Consider the following 25,331-nt stretch of genomic DNA (forward strand, 5'->3'; position numbering starts at 1 on the left):
TGAAACAAGCAAAATTCTTACAGAGCTTGACAGTTTTTGGGGGCGCGGTGGTTGGGAGGTAGTTGGTAATTGGTTTATTATTGTCACATGTACTGAGGTACAGTGAAAAGCTTTGTTTTGCATGCCATCCATACAGATCATTTCAAAACATAAGTACATCGAGGTAGTACAAGGGAAAAGCCATACAGAATATAATGTTACAGTTACAGAGAAAGTGCAGTGCAGGTAGACAATAAGGTGCAAGGGCCATGATGAGGTAGATTGTGAGGTCAAGAGGTCCCATTCACATCTGAAATCAGGAAAAGTGGAATGAGGATGTAATTCCTTGTGGCTTTGCATTGTAACTGCTTGCACATGTAATGCTCTTGCTTGCTGCTCCGAAGCTCTGGCTCATGGAGTCCCATCAATATGAGCCAATGCCCAAAGTTCTGCCCACAGAGGTCCCACTGCCAATTGGGGTAGTTGTTCCTTCTAGATTTAGAGTGAGAGGAGAATCACTTTAAAGGTATCTGAGGGGCAACTTTTTTACATAGAGGGTGGTAGTAAGTGAACAAACTGCCAGAGGAAGAGAGAAAGCCAGATAAAATCACAGCACTTAAAAGACACTTAGATAGGTACTTGGATAGGAAAGGTTTAGAAGGATATGGGCCAAATGCAGCGAAATGGGACAAGATCAGGTTGGCAACTTGATCGGTATGGACAAGTTGGGCCGAAGGGCCTGTTTCCATGCTGTATAACTGTATGACTCTATGGAGCTGGCTCACTAGTTCTTGAAGAAGCCCAGGCCAATCCTGTCCTGTGCTTGATCTTCCAAAGCCCACCAGAATTACCTCAACACATCTCTGTATAGCTCCATATGGATATTGCTCCATTCCATCAAAAGATAGCACATTCACTTCCACCAACAAGTAATTCCTGTGGCTGCATTGTTTATACTCACTCCCAGTAAACTTCACTTGCTGACTTTGTAATGATTCTATTTGCACAGGTTTTATTTTGAATGATTATGTAACCTCCAGTTGGCAATGAAATGTTGCAAGTGAGCTCTGAAACAAAAGAGCACAAGAGTATCAGCTAAAGTGCATCACAGTAAGAAGCCATTCAGTACATTGTCACAGTTCCTACCCACTGCATGTTTTCTTAATCATATTTCCCATCAATAATCATCACTTATTGCCCATGGGAAGGTGGTGGGGAGCCACCTTCTTGAACCACTAGTGAAGATACTGTTGTGAAGGAGTTCCAGGATTCACATCCAGCAACATATTTCCAATCTAATTTCTTTTTAAACACAATGATCAAATTGACACCAGTATCATTTGCAGGAAGCTACTTCTGGTTCTAATCAAGCATTTAAAGAAAATTCTAACTTCAAATATAATCTTTATCTGAGGATAATTCTGATCAGTGTGTATGATGTGTAAGGAACAGGCCACAGTACAGCACCAGATGAATCTTTAGCTTGTCTAACGTTGATATAATATCTCAGGCATCAAAAGATTTTCAGATATTAATAGAATCAAGGGATATGAAACTGGTGCAGGTAGACAACTGACCATGGTCTTACTGAATGACAGAGCAGATACGATGAGCTGGATGGCCCATCTGTTTCCATTTCTTACATTGTTATGTTTTTATCCCCTCGTCAAAGATCCAAACACTAAAAGAAATGTACTTTTCATCCTTTTAAAACATCTCGCTCTTTTCAACATCTGTTGAGGTGTGTTAACTTTAACGCTCACTAACAACATTATATTTGTTTCCGCCAGAAGGTGACATCAAAGGTCTCCTAATGAAGCCAGTTCCCTCTCATCAGCCTCTAAAGTTCTGATGTCATCCCAGAAGCTCAAATGAAATTGGGCCAAGCAACAGGATCCAAGGTTTATTGAATTCAACATCACACCTGGTTTGACTTTGAATCTTCACACCGTGCATTAACCATGTACACACTGTGCACACTGGGCAGGAATTACAATTTTTGAAGTGTTTCATCATAACTACATGTTCCCTCCTTTGGTTTCATCCTGTTAAACCAACACACCATTTCTTTTTCACATCTCTATTATCTTTTTTACAATAGGATCCTCCATGAAATGCCAACTGTGAATGGTTTGCCCTTTGAAAGCTTTAACTATGAAGTTGAACTGGGCCAGATATCAAGAGGGTCAAGCGTGTAACTGCACCTAATCATCGCTATGTGAGGGAACTGTTAATAAGATCCGTTGGACCATCCTATAGTTGCAAACTAGATTTACTTAATCATAGAACCATAGAGAACTACAGCATGAATCTACAGCATGGAAACAGGCCCTTCTGCTCAATGAGTCTGTGCTGACCATCAAGCACCCATTAACACTAATTCTAATTAATCCCATTTTTTTATTTTCCCCACAATTTCATCAACTCCTCTACCTCATTCTCATCCATCCATCCATACACGACTGGCAATTTACAGTGGCCAATTAAACTACCAATGGGCACATCTTTGAGATGTGGGAGGAAACCGGACCACTCAGCGGGAAACTCACACTGTCATGGGACGAACGTGAAAACTCCACACAGATAGCGCCCGAGGTCAGGATTGAACCCAAGTCTCTGTCACTGTGAGGCAGCAGCTCTACTAGATCTGGCATAGAATCATAGAACCATGGAGAACTAAAGCACAGAGGCCCTTCAGCCCAATTGCCTGGATTGAAGAGTATTAGCTAATAGGAGAGTTTGGACAAACTTGGATTGTTTTTTCTCGAGCCTCAGAGGCTGAGGGGAGACCTGATAGAAGTATGTAAAATTAGGAGAGGCACAGACAGGGTAGACAGTCAGAATCTTTTTCCCAGGATGGAAATGTCAAATACTGGAGGGCATTGGTTTAAGGCAAGAGGGGGAAAGTTTAAAGGAGATGTGCGAGGCAAGTACTTGCTACATGGAGAGTGGTAGGTGCCTGGAATGTATGGCCAGGGGAGATGGTGGAAGCAGATACAATAGCAATGCTTAAGAAGTATTTAGACAGACACATGAACAGGCAGGGAATGGAGGGATATAGATCATGTGCAGGGAGTTGGGAGCTGGCATCTTGGTTTGTGCAGACATGGTGGGCTGAAGGGCCTTTTCCTGTGCTGTACTGTTCCATGTTCTATGTTCTATTATTAGTCAATGTCTCACAGAAGTTAACACATTACCTTTGGCACAGGATTCATTTCTACCCCACCAGCTGAAGCAGTCCGCCCACGGCAGGAATGAATGGAAGGACGAGAAAAGGTAGAACAGGTTGCAGCTGATGATGATGTTGTAGTAGATGGTTTGAAGTATTGACAGAATGACTGACAGGACCCCCAAACTTTCAACCACACTCAGAGAGAAGTATGTTAGAACAGAGTACCACAAGCAAGTTGCTTCACCACCTTATGAATGCCGCTAAACTAGACAGGCAACAAAGTGGTCTGTAAATTATAAGACACTTACATTTAAGTAGCAAATTTTACAATTGTAGGACATCAAAAAGCTTTTTGCAACTAGTAGAGTGTAGTTACTGTTGTAATGTAAGACAACAGCCAATTTTCACTAAACAAAATCCCATAAAAGAGCAAAGATAATAAATTGCAGCTGATCTGTTTCACTGATGGTGTTTGAGAAAAGGGTATTGGCCAGGACATTCGCCAGCCACCTTTACTATCATGTCATGCCATCCTTGACCCAAATAGGAGTCAGGCCCAGGATATAATTGTTCATCCAAGAGACACGGTCTCTGAGAGTGAGGCACTCCATCGGAACCACAGCTCAAAGCACCTTCTCTGAGGCTCTGGTGTGGGAATGAAATCTGCAATCAAAAGAGTACAGATGAAGGGGAATGGGAATTCTAAGTGATTGTGACTGAACAGGGAATGCCTTTTCTTGAGCTCCCCAAAGGTCTGACTTAAAGGCCAACAGAGATGTCTGCTGGGAATGGCAGAACTATTATATCATTTCTTTATAACACACAACTTGAATACAACGGTCAATGACTGGAATTGAAGAATTTTAATAATAACATTGGTAGTGAGTACTAAGATAGGTAGAAGTATTTTGAAGGGAAGTTGGGTGAACTGGATTACTCTTCCAAGAACCAATTTAGCCTCAATGGGCCAAATGGCTCCCTCCACATCACTATCATCCTGTTGCTTTAGGTGGATGTGAAACAGTCTGGATGATATTCACTGAGGGCCCTCAGTGACCTGGGACTTGTGCTCCATGTCCCTGCTAATCTAGATCTTTGATCAGAAGATGATTCCAGTGCAGTGGGAGCAGACAACAGTCTTCCACATCTTTAAACCACTGATATCTTCATTTCACAGTGTGGGGCTTTGCCAGCAACCTGTGAGGGAAGAACGTGTTTAGCATTAACTTTGGAATGTATGAAATAGAAGCAGGAGCAGACTATATTGACCCCTGCTGCAATTCAACAAGATCAACGTGCCCTTTCATCTCAGGGTCACTTCCCTGCTTTCTTTTGGTCTCTGTCTTGGATACACTCAATGACTGAGGCTCCACAGCCCTCTCGGGTAGAGAATCCCAAAGATTCATTGCTCTTGGGTGAAGACATGTCTTCTCATCTCTGTCCTGAACAGCCAACCCTTTTTACTTTGAGAGTATGACCCTTGGTTCTAGACACCCCATCTGGGGCAAACATTAAACCTGCCTTTACTCTGTCAACTCCTGTGAGAATTTTATGCATTTCAATGAGATCAACTCTCATTCTTTAACACAACTCTTGAGAGTGAGGACCAGTCTGCTGAATCTCTCCTCATACCATGAAGCCCCCATTCCAGAAATCACTCTGGTGAAACTTCACTCCACATGGCCACTGGAGCATAGTGGGGGTATTTGTTACCCCGCCCCCCAACCTTACTCAAAGCACCAACAGCATACAAAGGCAGATGTTGTAGCTCATAAACCCCTGAGACTGAAAATTGCCAACACAGCCATGATGGCAAGAGTATTAGAGGAAACAGCTTAAGGTGGGATAGGGGGTGAGTGTGTACCGCTGCAGTTATCCCTCTGGTTTGTATGTATTCTACAAATTGGTTGGGTTAGGTTCTAAATTCAGCAAGTCTGGTTTATCTTTGTCTTATAAGGAAAATAACTAGGGGATATCTGGTGGATACAAAAGCAAAATACTGCAGATGCTGGAAATCTGAAATGAAAAGATTAATAACTGGAAATACATAGCAGATCAGGCAGCATCTATTGAGGCAGAAACAGAGATAACATCTCTGGTCGATGACAACTCATGGCCCTGAATGATAACTCTGGTGCTCTCTCTGCAGATGTTCCCAGACCTACTAGCTATTTCTGTTTTTTATAACTAGTGTGGTTATATATCTAGTGCTTGCTGCTCGTTAACTTTACTGGCGCGCTATCTCCCCAACTAGACAATAATGTACCACATTCAAATGGAAACTAGATCTTACTGTTTCCTTTCTCACTTGGATAATGGCTGCCAAGGTTGTAGGCAATACTGATAAAGACTGAAACCCGCTTGACTTCAGTCTGAGTGACTTTCACACCTGCCTGAGGCAAGCAATAGGGTTCCTGTATATGTTAATGCAGGACTTAGCATCTCATTATGGAACCCTTCAGCAAAACTGGTCACTTCCAAAGTCTGATGGGCCATGGGGGGTTGCCTGAATTTGGCGAGTTACCGAGGGTGGGCCAGCATGAGAGTGAAAAAGGAACATCCCATAATAGGTGGGGGAAAGAAACAGAGTTAACTGGGTCGGGGGTCTGAAACATTAACTCTGTTTCTCCTTTCACAGATGCTGCCTGGCCTTCTGAGTGTTTCCAGGAATTTCTGTTTTTATTTCAGGCTTCCAGCATCTGTGGTAATTTGGCTTTGATTCCCATAATATGTCATTGTTTCCACGGAGATCCATAGGTATAATCACTGTGACAGGCGGGAAAAGGCCACACCCCCAGCATTGCCGTCTGTCAGAGACATCAAGTTCTTTCGATGCTTCTGGATGCCCCAGTATTCAAAACAATCAAAAAAATTAAGTATTGAAAAAATTTAAAGCATATTAAAAATTTAAAACAAAAAGGAAGTAAATTGCCTGAATACAACTTAAAACACATTTAAATAATTTAAAACATTAGAGCAAATATAAACAATTAAAAATTGAACAGCTTATTCTCAGTGCTCTCCTTCACAGCCCTAAGAGTTCCATGTAAATGAAGGTGCTCATGAACACTATGCCAATGTTACATGGCGCAGAACTCCCGAACAGCTTCCCCTGCACAAGTGCTGCAGAATCCCAGCAGAATTTCACTCCGCTGCGAGACTCCTTGTGGTGGTGTACAGTGAGGGATCTGCCAGCAGGAAACTGGTTCAGTAGTTGGAATGTCCATGGCCCAGAGTCTGGACCTGCTGGTGTTTGCGTTGGTAAATACAAGCTCTGTTGTTATTGCCTATACATTAACCTTGTAGGATGGGATCCACTTTCCACACTTTCAGAGGTCCCAGGCTGGAAGACTGTCCCAAAGCAGATTCCAGGAAGACCAGTGGCACTCCGGCAATTGCCATCATGATTGTGTAGGGAATGAGGAAAGCCCCTGGAAAACAGAGAACAGGAGGTTAAGACAGCAGCATTGACATCAGGGTGATCAGTGTGTATGTGCACAGTGGGAGTGGGATTTATTAAATCCAACTAAATGTCACCACACTCAACAATGTACGGGAACATGCCTTCTGTCCTCAATTCCTCACCATTCGTGAAACATGAGGCAATAATACATCCAAGGCACCCAGTCCAGGCAGCGAGCTGAGGAGCAGCCAGCAGGCTGATCACAACACTGCCTCATTCCAAAGCATATTAGACAGTTTCCACACTATGCAACTGTGAGTACATGGCAAATACATATATGATGTGTGCTTGGGATGGGATGTCAAAGGGGAGCCATATATGTGATTAAAACCATCCCAACCTGGCACCACCTACTGTGTACACATATCAGCTTCAAGTCACTGCAGACAATGTTGTTTTTCAGTGATGAATATCAAACAAAGCAGCAAGGAGGTTGGCAGGGGAATCTACAGAAGGACTCTGGGATGGGTTATAGCCAGCTGAGAGAGCAGCTGCAACCACAACGTACAGGCAACCCCTGTGTTATGGCCATTCAGATTATGGAAATTTGCCCTTACAGAATTCACAAATCACTCCACATAAATTTGAGATATGGAATAGAATGCTCTCTCATAGCATTTATGTGGGGAAAAAAGTAAATAAATAAATGCAACATGTTTTTCCTTCACAATTCATGTTTCTTGACCCAACTGCAGATGATGCAGCTTTGCGTTACAGGAAACGGTGAATGCAGTCTTCCTCTTGATGTAGGGATCACCTGCATTGTGTTAGCTGGATTACAGCACCTCCAACACTGCAGCACCTCCCCGGGACTGCATTGCAGCCTCAACCGAGGCTTTGTACACAGGTCTCTGAAGTGCGTCTCGTACCTACACATTTCAGGTGGAATTGGTCTGTGCGGCTGAGGTAGAAGGTGAAGCAGAAAGCATTTGTTCCCCTACACACACACACACACACACACACACACACACACACACAGCTTCCCTGGGGTTAGCAGCAGGAGAATGGGAAGTTTCTCCCTCGCACTGAAACACTGCAGTATCAAATTCACATGGATTTTGAGGCTGGTTTATCAGGGAGAGTCATCTCTCCAGGGAAACAACAGCCTGCTGTAAAACTAGATTAACGAAGCTGTACAATCATCAATGGCCTGAGGATAAGACCACTTCCTTCACTTCTACAGCCCCACACAGAATTTATAATCATCCATCATCATAATTATCCCTTCACTGTGGCTTGTCACCTTGTGATGTGTGTTCACTTCAGGAAGGGTGATATCTTTACATTCCTTGTAAGCACACACTCTGCCTGTCTGGGACCTGTGCTTTACCTCCTCCATTCTTGTACGCCAGGTAAGGGAAACGCCAGAGGTTGCCCAGCCCCAAAGTGAAGCCAACCACTGAGAGCATGTAGTCAGCCTTCAAGGACCAGTTTCCCCGCACCAGGTTCTCATCCTTTGGCTCGAAATACTCGTCGTTGTCCTGCTGGGGAAGAGACGGGAGGTTGGAGGGTAGATCTTGGTGGGTGCAAGACCAGAAATTCAACATGGTCAGCCTAGGAAACTAACAGACACTGGCTGATGCCATCAGAACAAAGACTCCAATGGCTAACCAACCGAGTCAAGTCAAATCAAGTCATGTGCACAAGTACGGTGAGGTACAGGTATGATGAAAAACTTGCTTACAGCAGCATCACAAGCACATAGGTACAGACAAACAACACAGAATAAAAATTATGCATAAATTATACAAGATAGTGAAGAAAGAGAGAAGCAAAGGACTGTGCAAAAACAAAACCTTAGGGCAAAAAAGGACACAATGAGAAACAAGGCCATGGTAGTGTAAGAGGTGGTCTGTAGTGTTCCATTTTACACAATCGAGGAAATTGAAGGTAAGTTCAAAGCTTCTAATAATACCGACTCCAGATTGATCAATAATTGCATAAAATAAAATAAAATAAGCAGAAATGCAATGGCAGTGGGAGATATCTGACAGAGAGTGTGGGCTGAAACTTTAAAAGGCAGCAAGGGGATAGCAGGGCGAGATGAGGCGGGGTAGGATATCTTAGGAAAACCCTTAAACCTGTTTGGAGCAGTTACAGTGATGAGTTTTATTCAGAGTCAAGTCATGGCGAAGTAGGCAAGAAAGAAACTTTGTTTCAGAACCCTTGGAGATAACCAGTTAAAAATACGGAACTGTAAAGGTGAAGATTAATCACTTAAGATAAAAGTCAACTGGAATTGTCAGTAAATGACAGTGCTCACATCATTAATTAACAGTTGACAAGGGACACAATGCCACACTGCAATGCACAACCACCACATATCACTTTCTTGTTTCGTGGCAAATCCTCTGGATGGCACATGGGTGCAGTTGGTCGAGCCACTGTCACATAGCAACAAAGATTTGCGTTCGATCCTGACCTCTGGTGGTGTCTATGAGGAATTTTAACATTTTTCCCTGTGATCAAATGCATTTCCCCCGGGTACTCTGGTTTCCTCCCACATTCCCAGAGATACAATGGTTGGCGGGTTAATTGGTTGCTGTAAATTGCCCCAAGTATAGGTCACTGGTTGGAGAAATTTTCAACCTTCCTGCTGATGATAGGGAAGCAGTGAGTGGGGGAAGCTATTGTCTAGTAACCTGTCCAAAGGATGGAGGGCAGGGAGGGGAGAGTTCACACTGTGTGTTGGCAGTAGCAGATAAACCAGAGCAGAGCAGAGTAACAAAAAACAATCTGGCTGAGAGTAAACAGGGCCTCAATACTGAGGGTGTCAGCCGGAGGGAGAATTCTGATGTGAAGTTGGAAGGTTTTGCGGAGGCGGCGTTGGAGGCACCCTTCCAGCAGTTAAGGTCCTCGCTGAGCTGCTGCAGGACTCAGAAGCACAGAGGAGGGCAGGGATCACCGCTGCCTGGTGGACCATGGGCTCTGTGCTAGGTCTGAGGCCATCATCGTCAAACTCTCTTCTCCTTGGATGGCCACGGGCTGTGCTGGCACACTGAAGGGGATGGTGGATGTCATCACCAATGTCTGTCTTCGGTGAGAGGTGGTGACCAAGCTACAAGAAACAATCCTTATTCTTCAGGGGTTCATTATTATAGAGTCATACACCATGGAAACAGGCCCCTCGGCCCAACTCCTCCATGCCAACTGTATTGCTCGGTGAGCTAGTCCCATCTGCTCCCATTTGGCCCATAGCTCTCTAAACCTCTCCTATCCATGTACTTATCTAGATATCTTTTAAATGTTGCTAATATGCCACCCTCAACCACTATTTCTGGCAGCTCATTCCAAATACACACCACCCTTTGCGTGAAGAAGCTGCCCCTGATGTCCCTTTTAAATCTCTCACCTCTGGTCTTAAACCTATGCCCTCATTTTTAACACTCCCTCCCTGTGGAAAAGACTAAGTGCTTTCACCCTGTCTATGGCCCTCATGATCTTATATACCTCTATCAGGTCACCCCTCAATCTCCTACATCCTAGGGAAGAAAGTCCTAGTCTATGCAACCTCTCCTTGTAACTCAGGCCCCCAAGTCCAAGCAACATCCTGGTAAATCTTTTCTGTACTCTTTCTAGTTTAATAACATCTTGTCTGAAGACAGTGTTGTATTTGCAGGGGCATTGGCTTTGTAGGTGTTGACAATCTTATCCTTCATTCCAAGGCAATGATGACTTGGAGCTCAGCCTCTGAGATGCACAACGTCAGTTTCATCCACACACAGCAGTCCAGCAACTGGGCTCAGGGTGACCTTAGTTCTGCAGTGGAGGCGATGGTGGTTAAACAGTTTCCCACCTGTTCTATATATTAGCTCCACTGCAGCAGGGAGCTTGGATTGGGCAGATATCGTGGTAAGAGCACAGGAAGTCCATCAGCCTGCTGAGATCCATGACATGTACAGATCCTTCCACACTGTCAAGGCTGTCCACACCCCCATGAGCTCACCCTGCTGAGAGCCAGAAGTGGACGTGAACTCATTAAAGACAGAGATCTGGAAAGAAGACTTTGAAGTACTCCTCAGCCAAGCTTGAGTCCCCAAAATGAATGCCCTTGACTACGTTCCACAACCAACTACCCACTGGTCCAGTCTCACTGCCACCCCTGACCAACAAGAAGTTGAAAGGACCACATGTCAACTGAAGATGACTGAGGCCTCAGGAGTAGACAGAATCTCTGCTAATGTTCTAGGTAAAGAGTTAGTCACAAATGTCTCCCCCATTCCTGTGCGGGAAGAGGAGATAGACTAGAGATCTGCTCGGATACTGTAATGGTGACCACCTTCAAGGAAGGAGACAGATCGACTGTGGTAACTACAGAGGGGTCTCCTTGTTGTCCAGTGCAGGGAAAGACATCATTATGAGTCCTCTTCACCCACCTCCTCCCAGTGGCTGAAGAGCTGCTCACTGAACCACTATGTGGGATCTGTGCATCCAGAGGTCTAGTGGGCACGACCTTCTCACTGCCCGACATCTTAAGAAAAATGCAGCAAGCAACTCCAGCTAGGAACATGGCCTTTCTTGGTCTCACAGAAGTTTTTGCTCCATCAATTGAGGGGACTGTGGAGGATCCTTCTTGTGTCTGACTGCCTGTGAAAATTCACCTCCATCTTCATTGTGCTTCATGATGACTTACAAGCTTGTATGTTAACAACAAATCCACAATTGAGGCAATCACAGTGCAGCCTGTTGTCAAGCAAGGCTGGATCATCAGCCCAACACTTGCATTAATCCTTCTTGCCTCAAGGCACAACAGAAAGTACAGCCAACGTAGCCTAGATGTTACAAGTATTGTGGGCGGCAATACATGGCTGACTGTTGTGAGAAATCCACATGGCTGTCACGTGACAGTAACGACAACGACCCCCGCTGACCGGAGGACAGCATTGCTTCTCTGATCGGAAGTGATACTACTGTCAATCAAGGTGCAGCTCCACCCACCTCTCAGGTGTGAGGGTACCTTTTGTCTCTGAACCTGCCTGACCATCTGCTGTGGCAGGCACCTTTGTCTTTGACTCCCACACCATTGGCTCGTTTAAATCACAACAGTGAGGCTCCACCCAGACTCCTAGCACCATAAAAAGGGCTGTATCCCCTAGCCCTTCCTCTTTTTACGACCCCAGGAGTAGTGAGACAACGCTGCAGAGATCATTGGTAAGAGTGCATCACCACATGGTCAGGGATCGTTTCACTTAGACTCAGGGAGCATTAAGGGCCAATGCTAGTGTGGGACAGGCATTGAAGTGTTATATTCTGAAGTTGTACATTGTTATTGTGTGCTTGTGTGTATTAGTGTGGGTGTGTGTGAGTGTACCTTACCCCAGTTGCAATCCCCTCTCGTGTTCACGGTATCCTGCATGTGAGTGAGTGTGTGTCTGTTCCCATCCAATCTGTCCCGCGTTTGCCTTTGTGATTAAACTAGTTTTGGTCTACAAAGCTCTTGTCCAGAGTCCTTGATCCTTAAGACGGTAAAGAACGATTTCACACAACACTGACACAGAGCTGAACTGTGTATGGGAAACAGTGTGTGACTTCTGAATTAGAAAATCCTTTCTACAATGAAATACCGTGGACTGGACAGGATGAGCTGTCTGCAGCCTCAGACAGGCAGATTCAGTGTGTGAGGCTAAGAGTTCGTCTAAACCCAAGAGAATTAATTGTGCTGGGAAGAGAAATCACTTCCCTACGAAGGCGGTTTCTCTCCTTCCCAGTTCTGACAAAGGGTCGCAGACCTGAAGTATTGACTGTTTCTCTTTCCACAGATGCTGCCTGACTTGTTGAGTTATTCCAGCATTTTCTGTTTTTATTACCATAGATATTCAGCTTAAGACAACCAACATGGTAAGACATCTCAATCCATCAATCACTGATGCAGAAGTTCGACCTTCCAGCCTGGATGATAGTTTCTCAGGATCTACCCTGGCAAGATCTCAAAGAATACTGTATCTTTCCCTGATTCTTCCAAACAACAGGCAATTCTGGACCCTGTCTGCTCGAGCTCTCCTCATTAGACAGCCACATCCTCACAGAAATCTTCCCAGTAATGGTACCAAGACACATCATTTCATTTTACATCAGTACAGTGGCCATACAATAACTTGCCTCACAGTCATTTCTAACCCATTAGAGCATCCCTCCCCAAAAATGCCCCATTGCTCAATTATGGACTCAGTTACATTGGAAAAATATGACTGGATCCAAAGTGCGCTTCTCCTATTTATAACCTGACTTAAGCAGAGAAAGCTCAAACTTTCTTACAATATAGAAGCAGGCCATTCAGCCCATTGAGTCTATGCCAGCTCTCAGAGTAATCCCAATTTATTTCCCTGTAACCTATTCCCACGGATGCCCACCAACTCTCCACCACCAGATTTTCCCGTCATATTATTTCCATTTTTCCTTCTGACACAGAAGGAAGCCACTTAGCCCATCAATTCTGGATCACAGGGGTATCCCATTCCCTCACCTTACACCCACCTATACTGGGGCAATTTACAGTGGCCAATTAACCTATCAACTCACGTCTTAGGATGTGGGGGGAAACCAGAGAACATGAGAACTCCACACAGACAGATCCAGAAGTCAGGATTGAACCTGGGTCACTGGTGCTGTGAGGCAGCATCTCTATTTGTTACACCACTGTGTTGCCCTCAGCTTATTGAAGGTTTTAGATTACAGCTGTATTTTAGCAAAGTTACTTACCAACTGCTCTCCTGGAGCTACTTTATTAAAATAATTTATGCCGGGTAAACCTTGGAACATTTTTATGAGAAGTGAACAAAAAAGTCAGGAACAAAAAAAGGGTTGCTTCTTAGAATTTAAGTATTAGGTTTACTTCACCAATTGCTTGGGTCCACATTATGTCTTCCTTCAGCAGTCTCGTCACAGACTGCAAACTTATACAGACCAGTTAAAACTAGGCTAATACGCCAAGTAGTGTCTTAGGGCTGGCTCTTCCAGACCAAAAGCATTTGGAGGTGATGCACTCAGAACTGGGACTTTATGCAGAGAAGTGTGTCCACAGACGTGCTGTCCGAAGGCCACGGCATTACTTTTGGAGACTGGAACTGGTTTTGAAATGGCTGTGTTCTAGAACGTGGGGAGAACAATACAAAAGAGGAGTTCAGGGCCTCCAGATGTCGAGAGGAATTGGATGCATTTCCCTCTGCACCAGACGGATTGCGTACAAAACCGACCTGAAGCATGTTGTTCAACACACAATCTGCTGGAGGAACTCTGCGGGTCGAGCAGCAACTGTGGGGGGGAGAGGAATTGTCGACGATTTGGGTCGAGGCCCTGCAACAGTATGAATGCATGTTGTTGTTTCCAACATTCATGTCCATCTCACCCAGAACTACCCATCTGAAGGCTCACAATCAGATGTCTGCCTTGGCTACAGTCCTGGGTAACCTGTCCATGCTCTTACCTTACACGTGTCCCATTCGGCCTATTGTGTCCATGCCAGCTCCCAGGAGAGCAATCCAATCAGTCCCATTGCTCTCTCCTCATTCGCCTGTATCCCTGAACTTATTCTCCCTCACACATGCCCATCAGCTCCCCATTTGATTGGTTTCTCCATTAATCTACATACAGGAGTAATTAGCAGTAGCCACTGAACCAACCAACGCACGTTTTGGGATCTGGGAGCAAACCCATGCAGTGACTATAGAATGTATAGACTCCATGTTGACAGAACCCAAGGTCAGGATCGAATCGGGGTTCCTGGAGGTGTGAGGCAGCAGCACTACCTTCTGTGTCACTGCTAACAGACCTTGACTGGTCAGACAAAATGATGCGATGCGTGGCTCTGGCAGGATCAGTCCATGTCTGAGCCACTCAGACAAGTGTGAAGTGTTGCACTTTGGGAAGTTAAATTGGGACAGGACTTACACAGTAAATGGTCGGGTCCTGGGAAGTGTTGTAGAAGAGAGAGACCTAGGGGTACAGGTACATGGTCTCCTGAAAGTGGAGACACAGCTAGACAAGATGATGAAGAAGGCGTTTGGCACCCTTACCTTCATCGGTCAGGGCATTGAGTATAGGAGTTGGGACATCATGTTACAATTGTACAAGTTGTTGGTGAGAACCACACTTGGAGTTCTGGTTGTTTGGCTATAGGATGGATGTTATTAAGCTGGAAAGGGTGCAGAAAAGATTCACAAGGATGTTACCGGGACTGGAGGGCTTGAGTTATAAGGAGAGACTGGATAGGCTGGGTGTTTTTTCCCTGAAGCATAGGAGGCTGAGGGGTGACCTTAAAGAGGTTTATAAAATCATGAGGGGAGTAGATTCTTTTTCTCAGGGTAGGGGAGTCTAAAATTAGAGGACATAGATTTAAGGTGAGAAGGGAAAAATTTAAAAGGGAACCTGAGGGGAAACTTTTTCACACAGAGGGTGGTGGGTGTGTGGAACAAGCTGCCAGAGGAAGCTGTAGAGGTGGATACAATTACAATATTTAAAAGACATTTGAACAGGTCCATGGATAGGAAAGATTTAGAGGGATATGGGCCAAATGCGGGCAAAAGGGACTAGCTCAAGTAGATATCTTCGTCGGCATGGATGAGTTGGGCTGAAGGGCCTGTTTCTGTGCTGTATAACGATGAAGCTGTGACTAAAGGAAGGCTCGCATCACTAGCAGACTGCCAATCTGCTTGGCTGGTTTGAACTTTCTGTCCTGCAGACCATCAAACTATTGACCCAGCCCAAAACACAGAGTGTTGGAGTCTGGGATTGTCCGGTCAGGAAATGCAATGAATAGAGACAAGCACAATGGTCGGCGTGGATAGGGTGATTCTGTGGTTCCGCACAACATTTGGCACCAAACACATAAGTGTTGGTTCATCCTTGTTCCACCCCACTGCCCCCCAACATCTACTGCCCTCAGTCTCACCATTGGTTTGTTTCTCCTTCTCTTTGAAGGTCAGCTCGATATTCTCTCTCCTCAAGGTAAAACAAGGCCTAAGTAGACACTGTTAATGACTGTTTCCATGATAGACACTAAATTCTACCTTTGGTTTCTTTAACCAGTGTAGAGGCAGCATGGTAGTGTAGTGGTTAGCGTAACGCTATTACAGCACCAGCGACACGGGCTCAATTCCCGCCACTGTCTGTAAGGAGTTTGTACATTCTCCCTGTGTCTGTGTGAGTTTCCTCCAAGTGCTCCGGTTTCCTCCCACATTCCAAAGACCTACAGGTTAGGAGCTGTGGGCATGCTATGTTGGCACCGGAAGAGTGGCGACACTTGCGGGCTTCCCACAGCACATTCTCAAGTAACGCAAAAAGACGCATTTCTCTGTGTGTTTTGATGTACATGTGACTAATAAATATCTTAAGTATTAACCACCATTTGATATTGTTTATTTAATCTTATTGGGTCAAAGCTTCAAGCAATTTAAGGCTTGGCACAGGTCCATACAGGTTAATTTTACTAAGGCGGCTGAATTAATGGCTAAGGGAGATTTGAGTAACTTTTCAGATAGGAAGCCTTGTGATCAGAACAAATGAAATGGGCTTAAAAGCAAGGTAAGTTATAAACAGTACATGCTGGAAATACTCAGCAGGTCAGCCACATGTGTGGGAAGAGAAACAGAGTCAATGTTTCAGGTTGTTCTGCCTGTTGTTCCCTTCCTGCTTGACTTTCCTCCAAATGACTTGGCGCTAGTGGTCATGGATCACCCCTGCCTCCTCTCAGGGTGCTCCCTGAGCCACCAACCATGTTCATTTGGCAAGCCATGGAGGGATTTTGTGTTCAGTTTCCATTGGTGATGTTAACAGTGGGATGGGACTCTTGTATTCGCATCTTCAGCAGGTGTAGGGTACTGTCCAACACTCTGAGGATCAAGCCAGAGTGTTGATCAAACACAGGGCTCATCGATGATCAGTCAATGTACAACCTCGGGTAAAGGGGATCCAGGCCAGGTTCCCCACGAGCACCAAAATGTGCTCATTCTGCATTGACCCGACATCCTTGACCAGCTTATACCTGAAATTAGATACAGGGCCTACCTCATCAATGACCTGGGCAACCCCTTCAAACTAGGCTGAGGAACCACTTCACAGAAGACTAGAGGTGTTGCAACGTAAACCACAGCACAACAGGTACATCATCAACCGACGTGTGTCATACCCAAGGCCAAGGGCTTCTTGTCAAACATAAAAACAGGTAATGCTGGAAGCTCTCATCAGATCGGGCAGTGTGTGTAGAAAGAGAAAGAGAAAGAGTTCATGTTTCAGGTCAAAATCCCTTTGTCAGAACTGGGAAAGAAGGAAAACTGGTTGCGTTTAAATTGAAGAGAGGATTGGGGGTGGGGGGCACAGATGGAGGTCGAAGTGAGGCCAGGGATGTGGCCAGATGAATACACACACACACACACACACACACACACACACACACACACACACACACACACACACACACACAGAGACATGAACATACAGACACACATACACAGTTACACTCCCCCCACCCCACACTCTAAGTGAAGCTCTCTCTCAGGAGGGAGGGAAAGCTCACACACACCAAGTGCAGCAGCAGACTGGAGGGCTGTTCCCGGTGGATCTGTGGAGTGAGTGCTTGTGCTCACGGGCTGTGCTGCCAGATTCCCCCGTGACCAGGGTCGGATCAGAGATCAGGATGGCCATCAGCTTGCGATCCAAGCCTCTGTCTCACATTGCCCCTCCCCTTCTCTTTCTGCCTCAGGGTGCAAGTTCAGATGTGGTCCCCTACCCAGCATCCTCCATACACACACACTCATTACAGGTGTAGGAGGGGAGGTGCTGGGCAGGTCCTGACAGGGAAGCCACAGTGGTCAGAAGAGGAGGGGAAGGGATCTGTGAGTGCACAGTGGCTCAGCTGGTAGAGCCGCTGCCTCACAGTGCCAGAGACCTGGGTTCGATTCTGACCTTGGGTGCTGTATGTGTGGAGTTTGCATGTTCTGTCTGGGTTTGCCCCGGGTGCACCAGTTTCCTTCCACATCCCAAAGACATGCGGGTTGGTAGATTAATTGGCCGCTGTAAATTGTCGCTCATCTGCAGGTGAATGGTAGAACCTGGGGGCAGTTGATGGGAATGTGGGGAGAATATAAAAAACTGGGATTAGTGAAAATGGATGGAAGATGGTCAGCAGGACCTCGCTGGGCCGAAGGGCCTCCCTGCTGGGGCTGGAAATCTAAAGGAAGCAGGTCAAAGACCTCTTCAGAACTGGGACTGAGAGAGAAAAAAATTTGCTGTAGATGAGGTGGAGGGGTGGAGGGAAGGAGGGACGGAGAGAACAAATAGAATATCTGTGACAGGTTGGGGCAGACTCGGGGGTGGGGAGAAATGTTTTCAGTCATCAGTCTAGTAAACCTTCTCTGAAGTGTATCTGATACACTAACATACACTGGGAAAAAGACTGTGACCATTGGCCCTGTCTATGTCCCTCATAATTTTATAAACCTCTATAAGGTCACCCTTCTCACCTCCTTCACTCCAGGGAAAACAGCCCCAGACTATCTAGTCTCTGCTTATAGATTTTTTTTAGATATTTATTTGTTAGTCACATGTACATCAAAACACACAGTGAAATGCATCTTTTTGCGATATTGAGAATGTGCTGGGGGCAACATAGTATGCCCACAGCTCCTAACCTGTATATCTTTGAGATGTGGGAGGAAACCTGAGCACCCGGAGGAAACCCACACAGACACAGGGAGAACATACAAACTCCTTACAGAAAGCAGCGGGTATTGAACCGTGGTTGCTGGCACTGTAATAGCATTACGCTGACGGCTACGCTACCGTGTAACACAAGCCCTCCAGTCCCGGCAACATCCTCATGAATTTTATCTGCACCTTTTGCAGCATAATGACAACATTCCTATCGCTAGGCGACCAGAAGTACACGCAATGCTCCAAGTGTGATCTCACCAGTGAACTGTACACCTGTAACATGATGTCACGACTCTTATCTCCTACCTCAGTGACACGTCCTCGCACTCACCCCATATCCCTGGAGATGACCACTCACAGTCTGAATGTTGTCCAGGACTGATCCTCCACATCCCTCACTGCTACCCAGCTGAAGAAATTCCTTCTCTTTGTCCTGAATGGCCGACCTCTCATTTTGAGACAGTGACCCCTGGGTTTTGATCCACAGCCGGAGGAAACATTAATTCAGCCCCGTGAAATGCCGTAAGTGTCTGTTTCAATGAAATCCCTTCTTCTTCTTCTAAAGTCAGGATAATCCAGGGCCAGTTGAAGCCAGTTGCACCCACAGGGATGTTTCCACATCTCAGCTGTGGTGCTGTGGTTTACTCAGTCTCACGCTGCAGAGACCGAGCCTGGTGCTGCCAGAATAATGTTGTCCAGGAGGTGGCGATGGAGACCACCAAATGAGGAATCACTGGGCTGGATGTTGCCGGGCACACTGGGCTTGGCAGGAAGGCAGGTGGAGGTAGCCAATAGGTCAGGCAGCATCTGTGGAGAGAGAAAAACAGCTGATGTTTCAGGTTGATGGCTCTACATCAGGAACTCATGGAGCCATCCGGAGGGGGAGTCTGGAATGAGGGGACATAGTGGCAGGATAAGGGGCTGGTCATTTAAAACTGAAATGCTGCCTTCGCAGGAATAGGTCTGATGAACTTCTGCTGCACTCCCTTTTGTAAGTATATCCTTCCTTAGGTAGGGAGACCAGACCTGTCCACAATATCCCAGATACACCAAAGGATATACTTCCTCGGAGGCCGGGAGATCCTGGGAGACATTCTATCAGAACCTTCCCTCCATTACTCAAGACACACTGGGACATGTCTGTTCACAATGACCTTAGTTTCCCCTGTCTCCTTCCCAAGGAGATATCCAGGCCTGGGCCAGCACTGAGTAAGTCCGGCTCATGAATCAAACCTGTACACTTGTTACAATGTTGGGTTTTCATTCAAAACACTCACCTCACCACTTGAGCTAACTTTGCGAGAACCACTCTCTTTCATTCAGATTCAGTTTCACTCATCCAGTGATGAGGTTATTTATAGCTAGATCATTCTTCAAACACAAAACCCTACTGAATGAATTATGATTTCTATGGTACTGAGGGAGGGTTCAAAAGGTTGGATGCTGGGAGGATGTTTTCCCATGTGTGAAATCACAGTCATAGTAAGACACAGCATGGAAATAGGCCCTTTGGCCCATTGAGTCCAGGCAACCATCAACCATTCATTTATGCTAATCCTATACTAACCCAATTTATTTAATTCTCCCTACATTTCCATCATCTCCCCCTGGATTCTACCATTCACACTCGGGGCAATTTACAGTGGGCAATTAACCTACCAATACTGATCCTACACTGACCCATTTTATTCTGCCCACGTTCCCATCAACTGACCCCACATTCAGCACTGACCCACTCGGGTAGGTGGCCAACTCTGGAACATTGGGCCATCGCTTGCAACATATGGTCACCTCTGGGGATGAGGAGAAGGAGGAACTTCATCTCTCAAAGGGTCTTGAATCTCTGCAATTTACCCCCACCCCCCACCCAGAGAGCAGTGGAGGTTAGATCGATGAATATCTTCAAGACTGAGATGATCAGGTTAAAGGGGAGCGGGGGGAATGAGCAACGGGCAAGAAGGTGAAGCTGAGGGCCAGGTCACTGTGGTGAAGGTCTGAGGGGACGGTGAAGCAGACTCCAGTTCTCACGACATTGTGGCATGTTTGATATTTTCCTGAAGCATTCGTATGATCAATGTTTCTGCTTTATCCATGGGGATAATTCCCTCCACTACATAGAATGCCCTGAAAAATATCCGTTAAGAATGATCACCCTTCCTCCTGCCTGTTTCCCAAGGCAATATTGAGGCTAGTTAACCCTGATATTGGTTATTGGTTTATTATTGTCACATGTACCAAGATACAGTGAAAAGCTTTTGTTTGCATGTCATCCATACAGATCGATTCATACATAATTACATTGAAGTATAAAAGGAAAGAATGTAGAATATAGTGTTATAGTTGCTGAGAAAGTGCAGTGCAGGTAGACAACTAAAGTGCAAGGATAGATTGGGGGATCAGGAGTTCGAAAGTTCATCTTTAGTGTATGAGAGGTCTGTTCAAGTGTCTGATAACAGTGGTTTCGAAGTTGTCCTTGAGTCTGGTGGTTCATGCTCTCAGGCTTTTGTACCTTCTGCCTGATGGGAGGGGAGAGAAGAGAGAATGAGCGGGTGGGAGGGGTCTTTGTTTATGTTGGCTGCTTTCCTGAGGCAGTGGGAAGTGTAGATAGAGTCGACTGAGGGAGGTTGGTTTGTGTGATGGACTGGGCTGTGTTCACAACTCTCTGAATTTCTTGTGGTCTCGGGCAGAGCAGTTGCCATACCAAGCTGTGATGCATCTGGATAGGATGCTTTCTGTGGTGCATCTGTAAAAATTGGTAAGAGTCATCCGATATAGGCCACACAGCACCTTGCAACCCTCCTCAATGTCAAGCAGTCAATAGGGTTTTTCCCCACCCATGCTCCTTGCATTCAACAAGGTGCACTGAGGTACGACTGTGCCTGCCACCGCTGGGCTGTCCCGATATGTCAGCTCAGGTCACTGCTGGCTGCAGGCAGGATCCATCCACCAACACCAGCAGTGGGGGACCCAAGTGGTTCACCAGTGTTTAATGAACACCCCCCCCCCCCACCGACATTACTCCAGCCAAACCTACCCTTCTGTACTGTTCTCGGGTTGCCTCACAGTGTAGAAAGGGAATGAAAATCCAATAAAGTGCAGGTGCTGGAAATCTGAAGCAAGCAGGTCAAAGACCATTCATCAGGATCAAGAGGGAAAAAACTTTAAGATAAGATAAGGTAACTTTATTAATCACACGTACATCGAAACTCACAGTGAAATGCATCTTTTGCATAGAGTGTTCTGGGGGCAGCCCGCAAGTGTCACCACACTTCCAGAGCAAACATAGCATGCCCACAACTTCCTAACCCATACGTCTTTGGAGTATGGGAGGAAACCGGAGCACCTGGAGAAAACCCATGCAGACACGGGGAGAAGGTACAAACTCCTTACAGACAGCAGCTGGATTTGAACCCGGGTCACTGGCGCTGTAAAGGGTTACGCTAACCGCTACGCTACCATGCCTGCCCTAATTTTGCAGATGAGGTGGGGGTGGGTGGGAGGGATGGAGAGAACAAAGAGAATGTCTGTGGTGGGTGGGTGGCGGGGGGGGGGGGTGGGATGTGAAGAGAAATGTTTTAGGCACTTTCAGGGCAAGCTTTTCTTTCAAACAGAGAGTGGTGGGTGCCTGGAATGGGCTGCCGGGGGTGGTGGTGGAGGCAGATACGATAGTGGTGTTTAAGAGTCATTTAGACAGGTACAAGCAGGGAATAAAGGGATATGGATCATGTACAGGCAGATTTAGTTTAATTTGCCATGGTGTTCAACAGAGACACCATGGGCTGCAGGCCCTGTTTCAGCACTGTTCTATGTTCTATGACACATTAACGTCCTTCCTTAAATAAGGAGACCACTACTGAATTCAGTACTCCAGACTTGATGACACCTCCCGAACTTCGGTATTGGATAGGAAAAGTGTCAAAGGATATGGGCCAAATGTAGGCAAATGGGATTAGCTTAGATGGGCATCTTGGTCAGCATGGACAAGTTGGGCCATGTTTCTGTGCTGTATAACTCTATGACTGTGTCCGTTCACCCTATCTCTGCCCCTCATGATTTTATAAACCTCTTTAAGGTCACCCCTCAGCCCCCTTTGCTGCAGGGAAAACAGTCCCAGCCTATCCAGTCTCTCCTCATAACTCAAGATCTCGAGACCCGGGAACATCCATGTTAATTTTATCTGCACCTTTTGCAGCATAATGACAACATTCCTATTGCTAGGCGACCAGAAGTACACACAATGCTCCAAGTGTGATCTCACCAGTGAACTGTACACCTGTAACATGATGTCACGACTCTTATCTCCTACCTCAGTGACACGTCCTCGCACTCACCCCATATCCCCGGAGATGACCACTCACAGTCTGAATGTTCTCCAGGACTGATCCTCCACATCCCTCACTGTTACCCAGCTGAAGAAATTCCTTCTCTTTGTCCTGAATGGCCGACCCCTCATTTTGAGACAGTGACCCCTGGGTTTTGATCCACAGCCGGAGGAAACATTAATTCAGCCCCGTGAAATGCCGTAAGTGTCTGTTTCAATGAAATCCCTCCTCCCTCTTCTAAAGTCAGGATAATCCAGGGCCAGTTGAAGCCAGTTGCACCCACAGGGATGTTTCCACATCTCAGCTGTGGTGCTGTGGTTTACTCAGTCTCACGCTGCAGAGACCGAGCCTGGTGCTGCCAGAATAATGTTGTCCAGGAGGTGGCGATGGAGACCACCAAATGAGGAATCACTGGGCTGGATGTTGCCGGGCACACTGGGCTTGGCAGGAAGGCAGGTGGAGGTAGCCAGTAGGTCAGGCAGCATCTGTGGAGAGAGAAAAACAGCTGATGTTTCAGGCTGATAGCTCTACACCAGGAACTCATGGAGCCATACAGCACAGAAGAGGATTCGAGGGAATCTGAGGATGAACTTTCCCTTGCAGAGTGTGGTTGCAACGTGGAGCACACAGCCTGGGGGATGGTAGAGGAAGGTATGCTCAACATTTAAGAAGCATCAAGACCAGCACTTGAACCGCCAAGGCATAGAAGGCTACCGACCAAATGCTGGTAAATTGGATCAATATAGATGATCAGCATGAACATGGTGGGCCAAAGGGCCTGTTTCTGTGCTGTAGTCTCAGACAAGGGGACATAGTTACAGGATAACGAGCTGGTCATTTAAAACTGAGGTGTGGCGGAATTCCTCCTCGCCGGGCTGATGAATGTCTGGAGTTTTCTCACCCCGAGGCTGGTGGAGGTGAGATCACTGGAGATGTTTAAAGAGGTTGTTGAAGTATTGGGAACTGGCACAGAAGGGTAGATGAGGCCTGAGCAGGATCAGCCAGGATGAGACGGAATGGCGGTGCATGTTTGAGGGGCCGAGTGGCCTACTCCTGTTTCCTTGGTTTTCTGAGCCTCAGTTCTCCTCAGTCACAGCTCAAAGGTTGGAGAGGTCAGGAATTCTGCCACAGCAAATGACTCACTCGAGCCTTAAAAGGAGAACTAAGGAAGGGTGAAATGGAGGCAGCAGGAAAACAAATTCTTTGTGTTGCGACAAGGAGATGAAATAACGAAAGTCTTGAAGGTACAAAACATGCACAAAGCAGCAGAAATGAAAACCTTGGAAGCCTGAAGTGAAGCAAAAACCTGCAGGTGCTGGAAGTGGGAAATAAAATCAGAAGTGATGGAAACACTCAGTGGATCAGGCAGCAACTGTGGAGAGAGAAACAGAGTTAATGTTTTAGGTAGAGGATCATTTCATCAGGACATTTTGTCTTTAGACTTCAGCAAAAAACCCAGACTGACACCACAGAACTATTCTAAAGGAACTCTGCAGTGCCAGAGGCTCTCTCTTTTGACTGTCTACTCCAATAAGGGGACATTCTCCTACCCACCAATTGCCAACCAGGATTGGTAGGTTAATTGCCCACTGTAAATTACCCAATTTACGGTGGGCAATTAACCTACCAATCCTGATCCTACACTGACCCATTTTATTCTGCCCACGTTCCCATCAACTGTCCCCACATTAGGCACTGACCCACTCGGGTAGGTGGCCAACTCTGGAACATTGGGCCAACATGTTTACAACATGTGGTCACCTCTGGGGATGAGGAGGAGGAGGAACTTCATCTCTCAGAGGGTCTTGAATCTCTGCAATTTACCCCCACCCCCCACCCAGAGAGCAGCGGAGGTTAGATCGATGAATATCTTCAAGACTGAGATGACCAGGTTAAAGGGGAGCTGGGGGAATGAGCAAAGGACAAGAAGGTGGAGCTGAGGCCCAGATCACCGCGGTGAAGGTCTGAAGGGATGGTGAAGCAGACTCCAGTTCTCACGACATTTTGGTATGTTTGGTACTTTCCTGAAGCATTTGTATGATCAATGTTTCTGTGAATGCAAAGTTAGACTTTCCTCTGGCTGGGGTGGGGCTCACAGCCTCAAAATATGGGGATGGTCATTCAGGGTGGCTTCTTCTCTGGGGATGGGGGTTGGTGGGTCTCTGGAACTCTCTCCCCACGAGACGTATGCATGGAAAAACATGGAGTACATTCAGAATGGAGGTCGGTCTGTATTTGTCCACCTGCACTGCACTTTCTCTGTGACTGTGACACTACATTCTGCGTTCTGTTATTGTTCTTCATTTTGTACTACTTCGATGTACTTGTATGGATTTCACTGTATCCCAGTACACGTGACAATAATAAATCAATTACCAATTAAAGGGGAATCAAGGAACCCAGGGTCGGTGCAGTAAAGAGGGCCTGAGGTCAGAGGTCATTGAATGGCAGAGCTGCCAGGAGGGACAGAATGGTTAGTTCCTGCTCCAATCTCTGAGCAGAGAGAGGAAATGTAAAGGGAGGGGAATTGGGAAAGAGAAAAGGAAAGGGGGGAAACACAGAGGGTGGGGGCTATTCTACCCATTCCCAAGGGTGGGTGCTGTTCCTCTCCCAGGGGTGGGGTCTCTGTCTCCTACGGTGTGGAGTCTCCCTCCCCTCTGGGATGGTGTTTCTCTCCTGGAGGTGGGGTCTTTCTCATAGGGATGGTCTCTATCTCTCTCTCTCTCTCTCTTTCTCCTGAGGTGAGGTC

The 25,331-nt window shown here is 46.3% G+C and overlaps 1 protein-coding gene across 1 annotated transcript in view; it reads right to left on the reverse strand.

Annotated features, from left to right (window-relative positions):
- The window catches only part of LOC127573783 (sodium- and chloride-dependent neutral and basic amino acid transporter B(0+)-like), a 64,678-nt gene that overhangs the window by 35,150 nt on the left and 4,197 nt on the right, over positions 1 to 25,331 (reverse strand). Inside the window, exons 2-8 of the mRNA XM_052022287.1 lie at positions 22,916 to 23,067; positions 18,916 to 19,067; positions 7,945 to 8,130; positions 6,451 to 6,582; positions 3,160 to 3,335; positions 1,951 to 1,958; positions 941 to 976 (exon numbers count right to left, since the gene is read on the reverse strand). Coding sequence (XP_051878247.1) covers positions 941 to 976; positions 1,951 to 1,958; positions 3,160 to 3,335; positions 6,451 to 6,582; positions 7,945 to 8,130; positions 18,916 to 19,067; positions 22,916 to 23,067 — 842 coding nt within the window. The remainder of the gene's footprint in view (positions 1 to 940; positions 977 to 1,950; positions 1,959 to 3,159; positions 3,336 to 6,450; positions 6,583 to 7,944; positions 8,131 to 18,915; positions 19,068 to 22,915; positions 23,068 to 25,331) is intronic.

Source organism: Pristis pectinata, chromosome 8 (genome assembly GCF_009764475.1).
Source record: "Pristis pectinata isolate sPriPec2 chromosome 8, sPriPec2.1.pri, whole genome shotgun sequence".
Lineage (NCBI taxonomy): Eukaryota > Metazoa > Chordata > Chondrichthyes > Rhinopristiformes > Pristidae > Pristis > Pristis pectinata.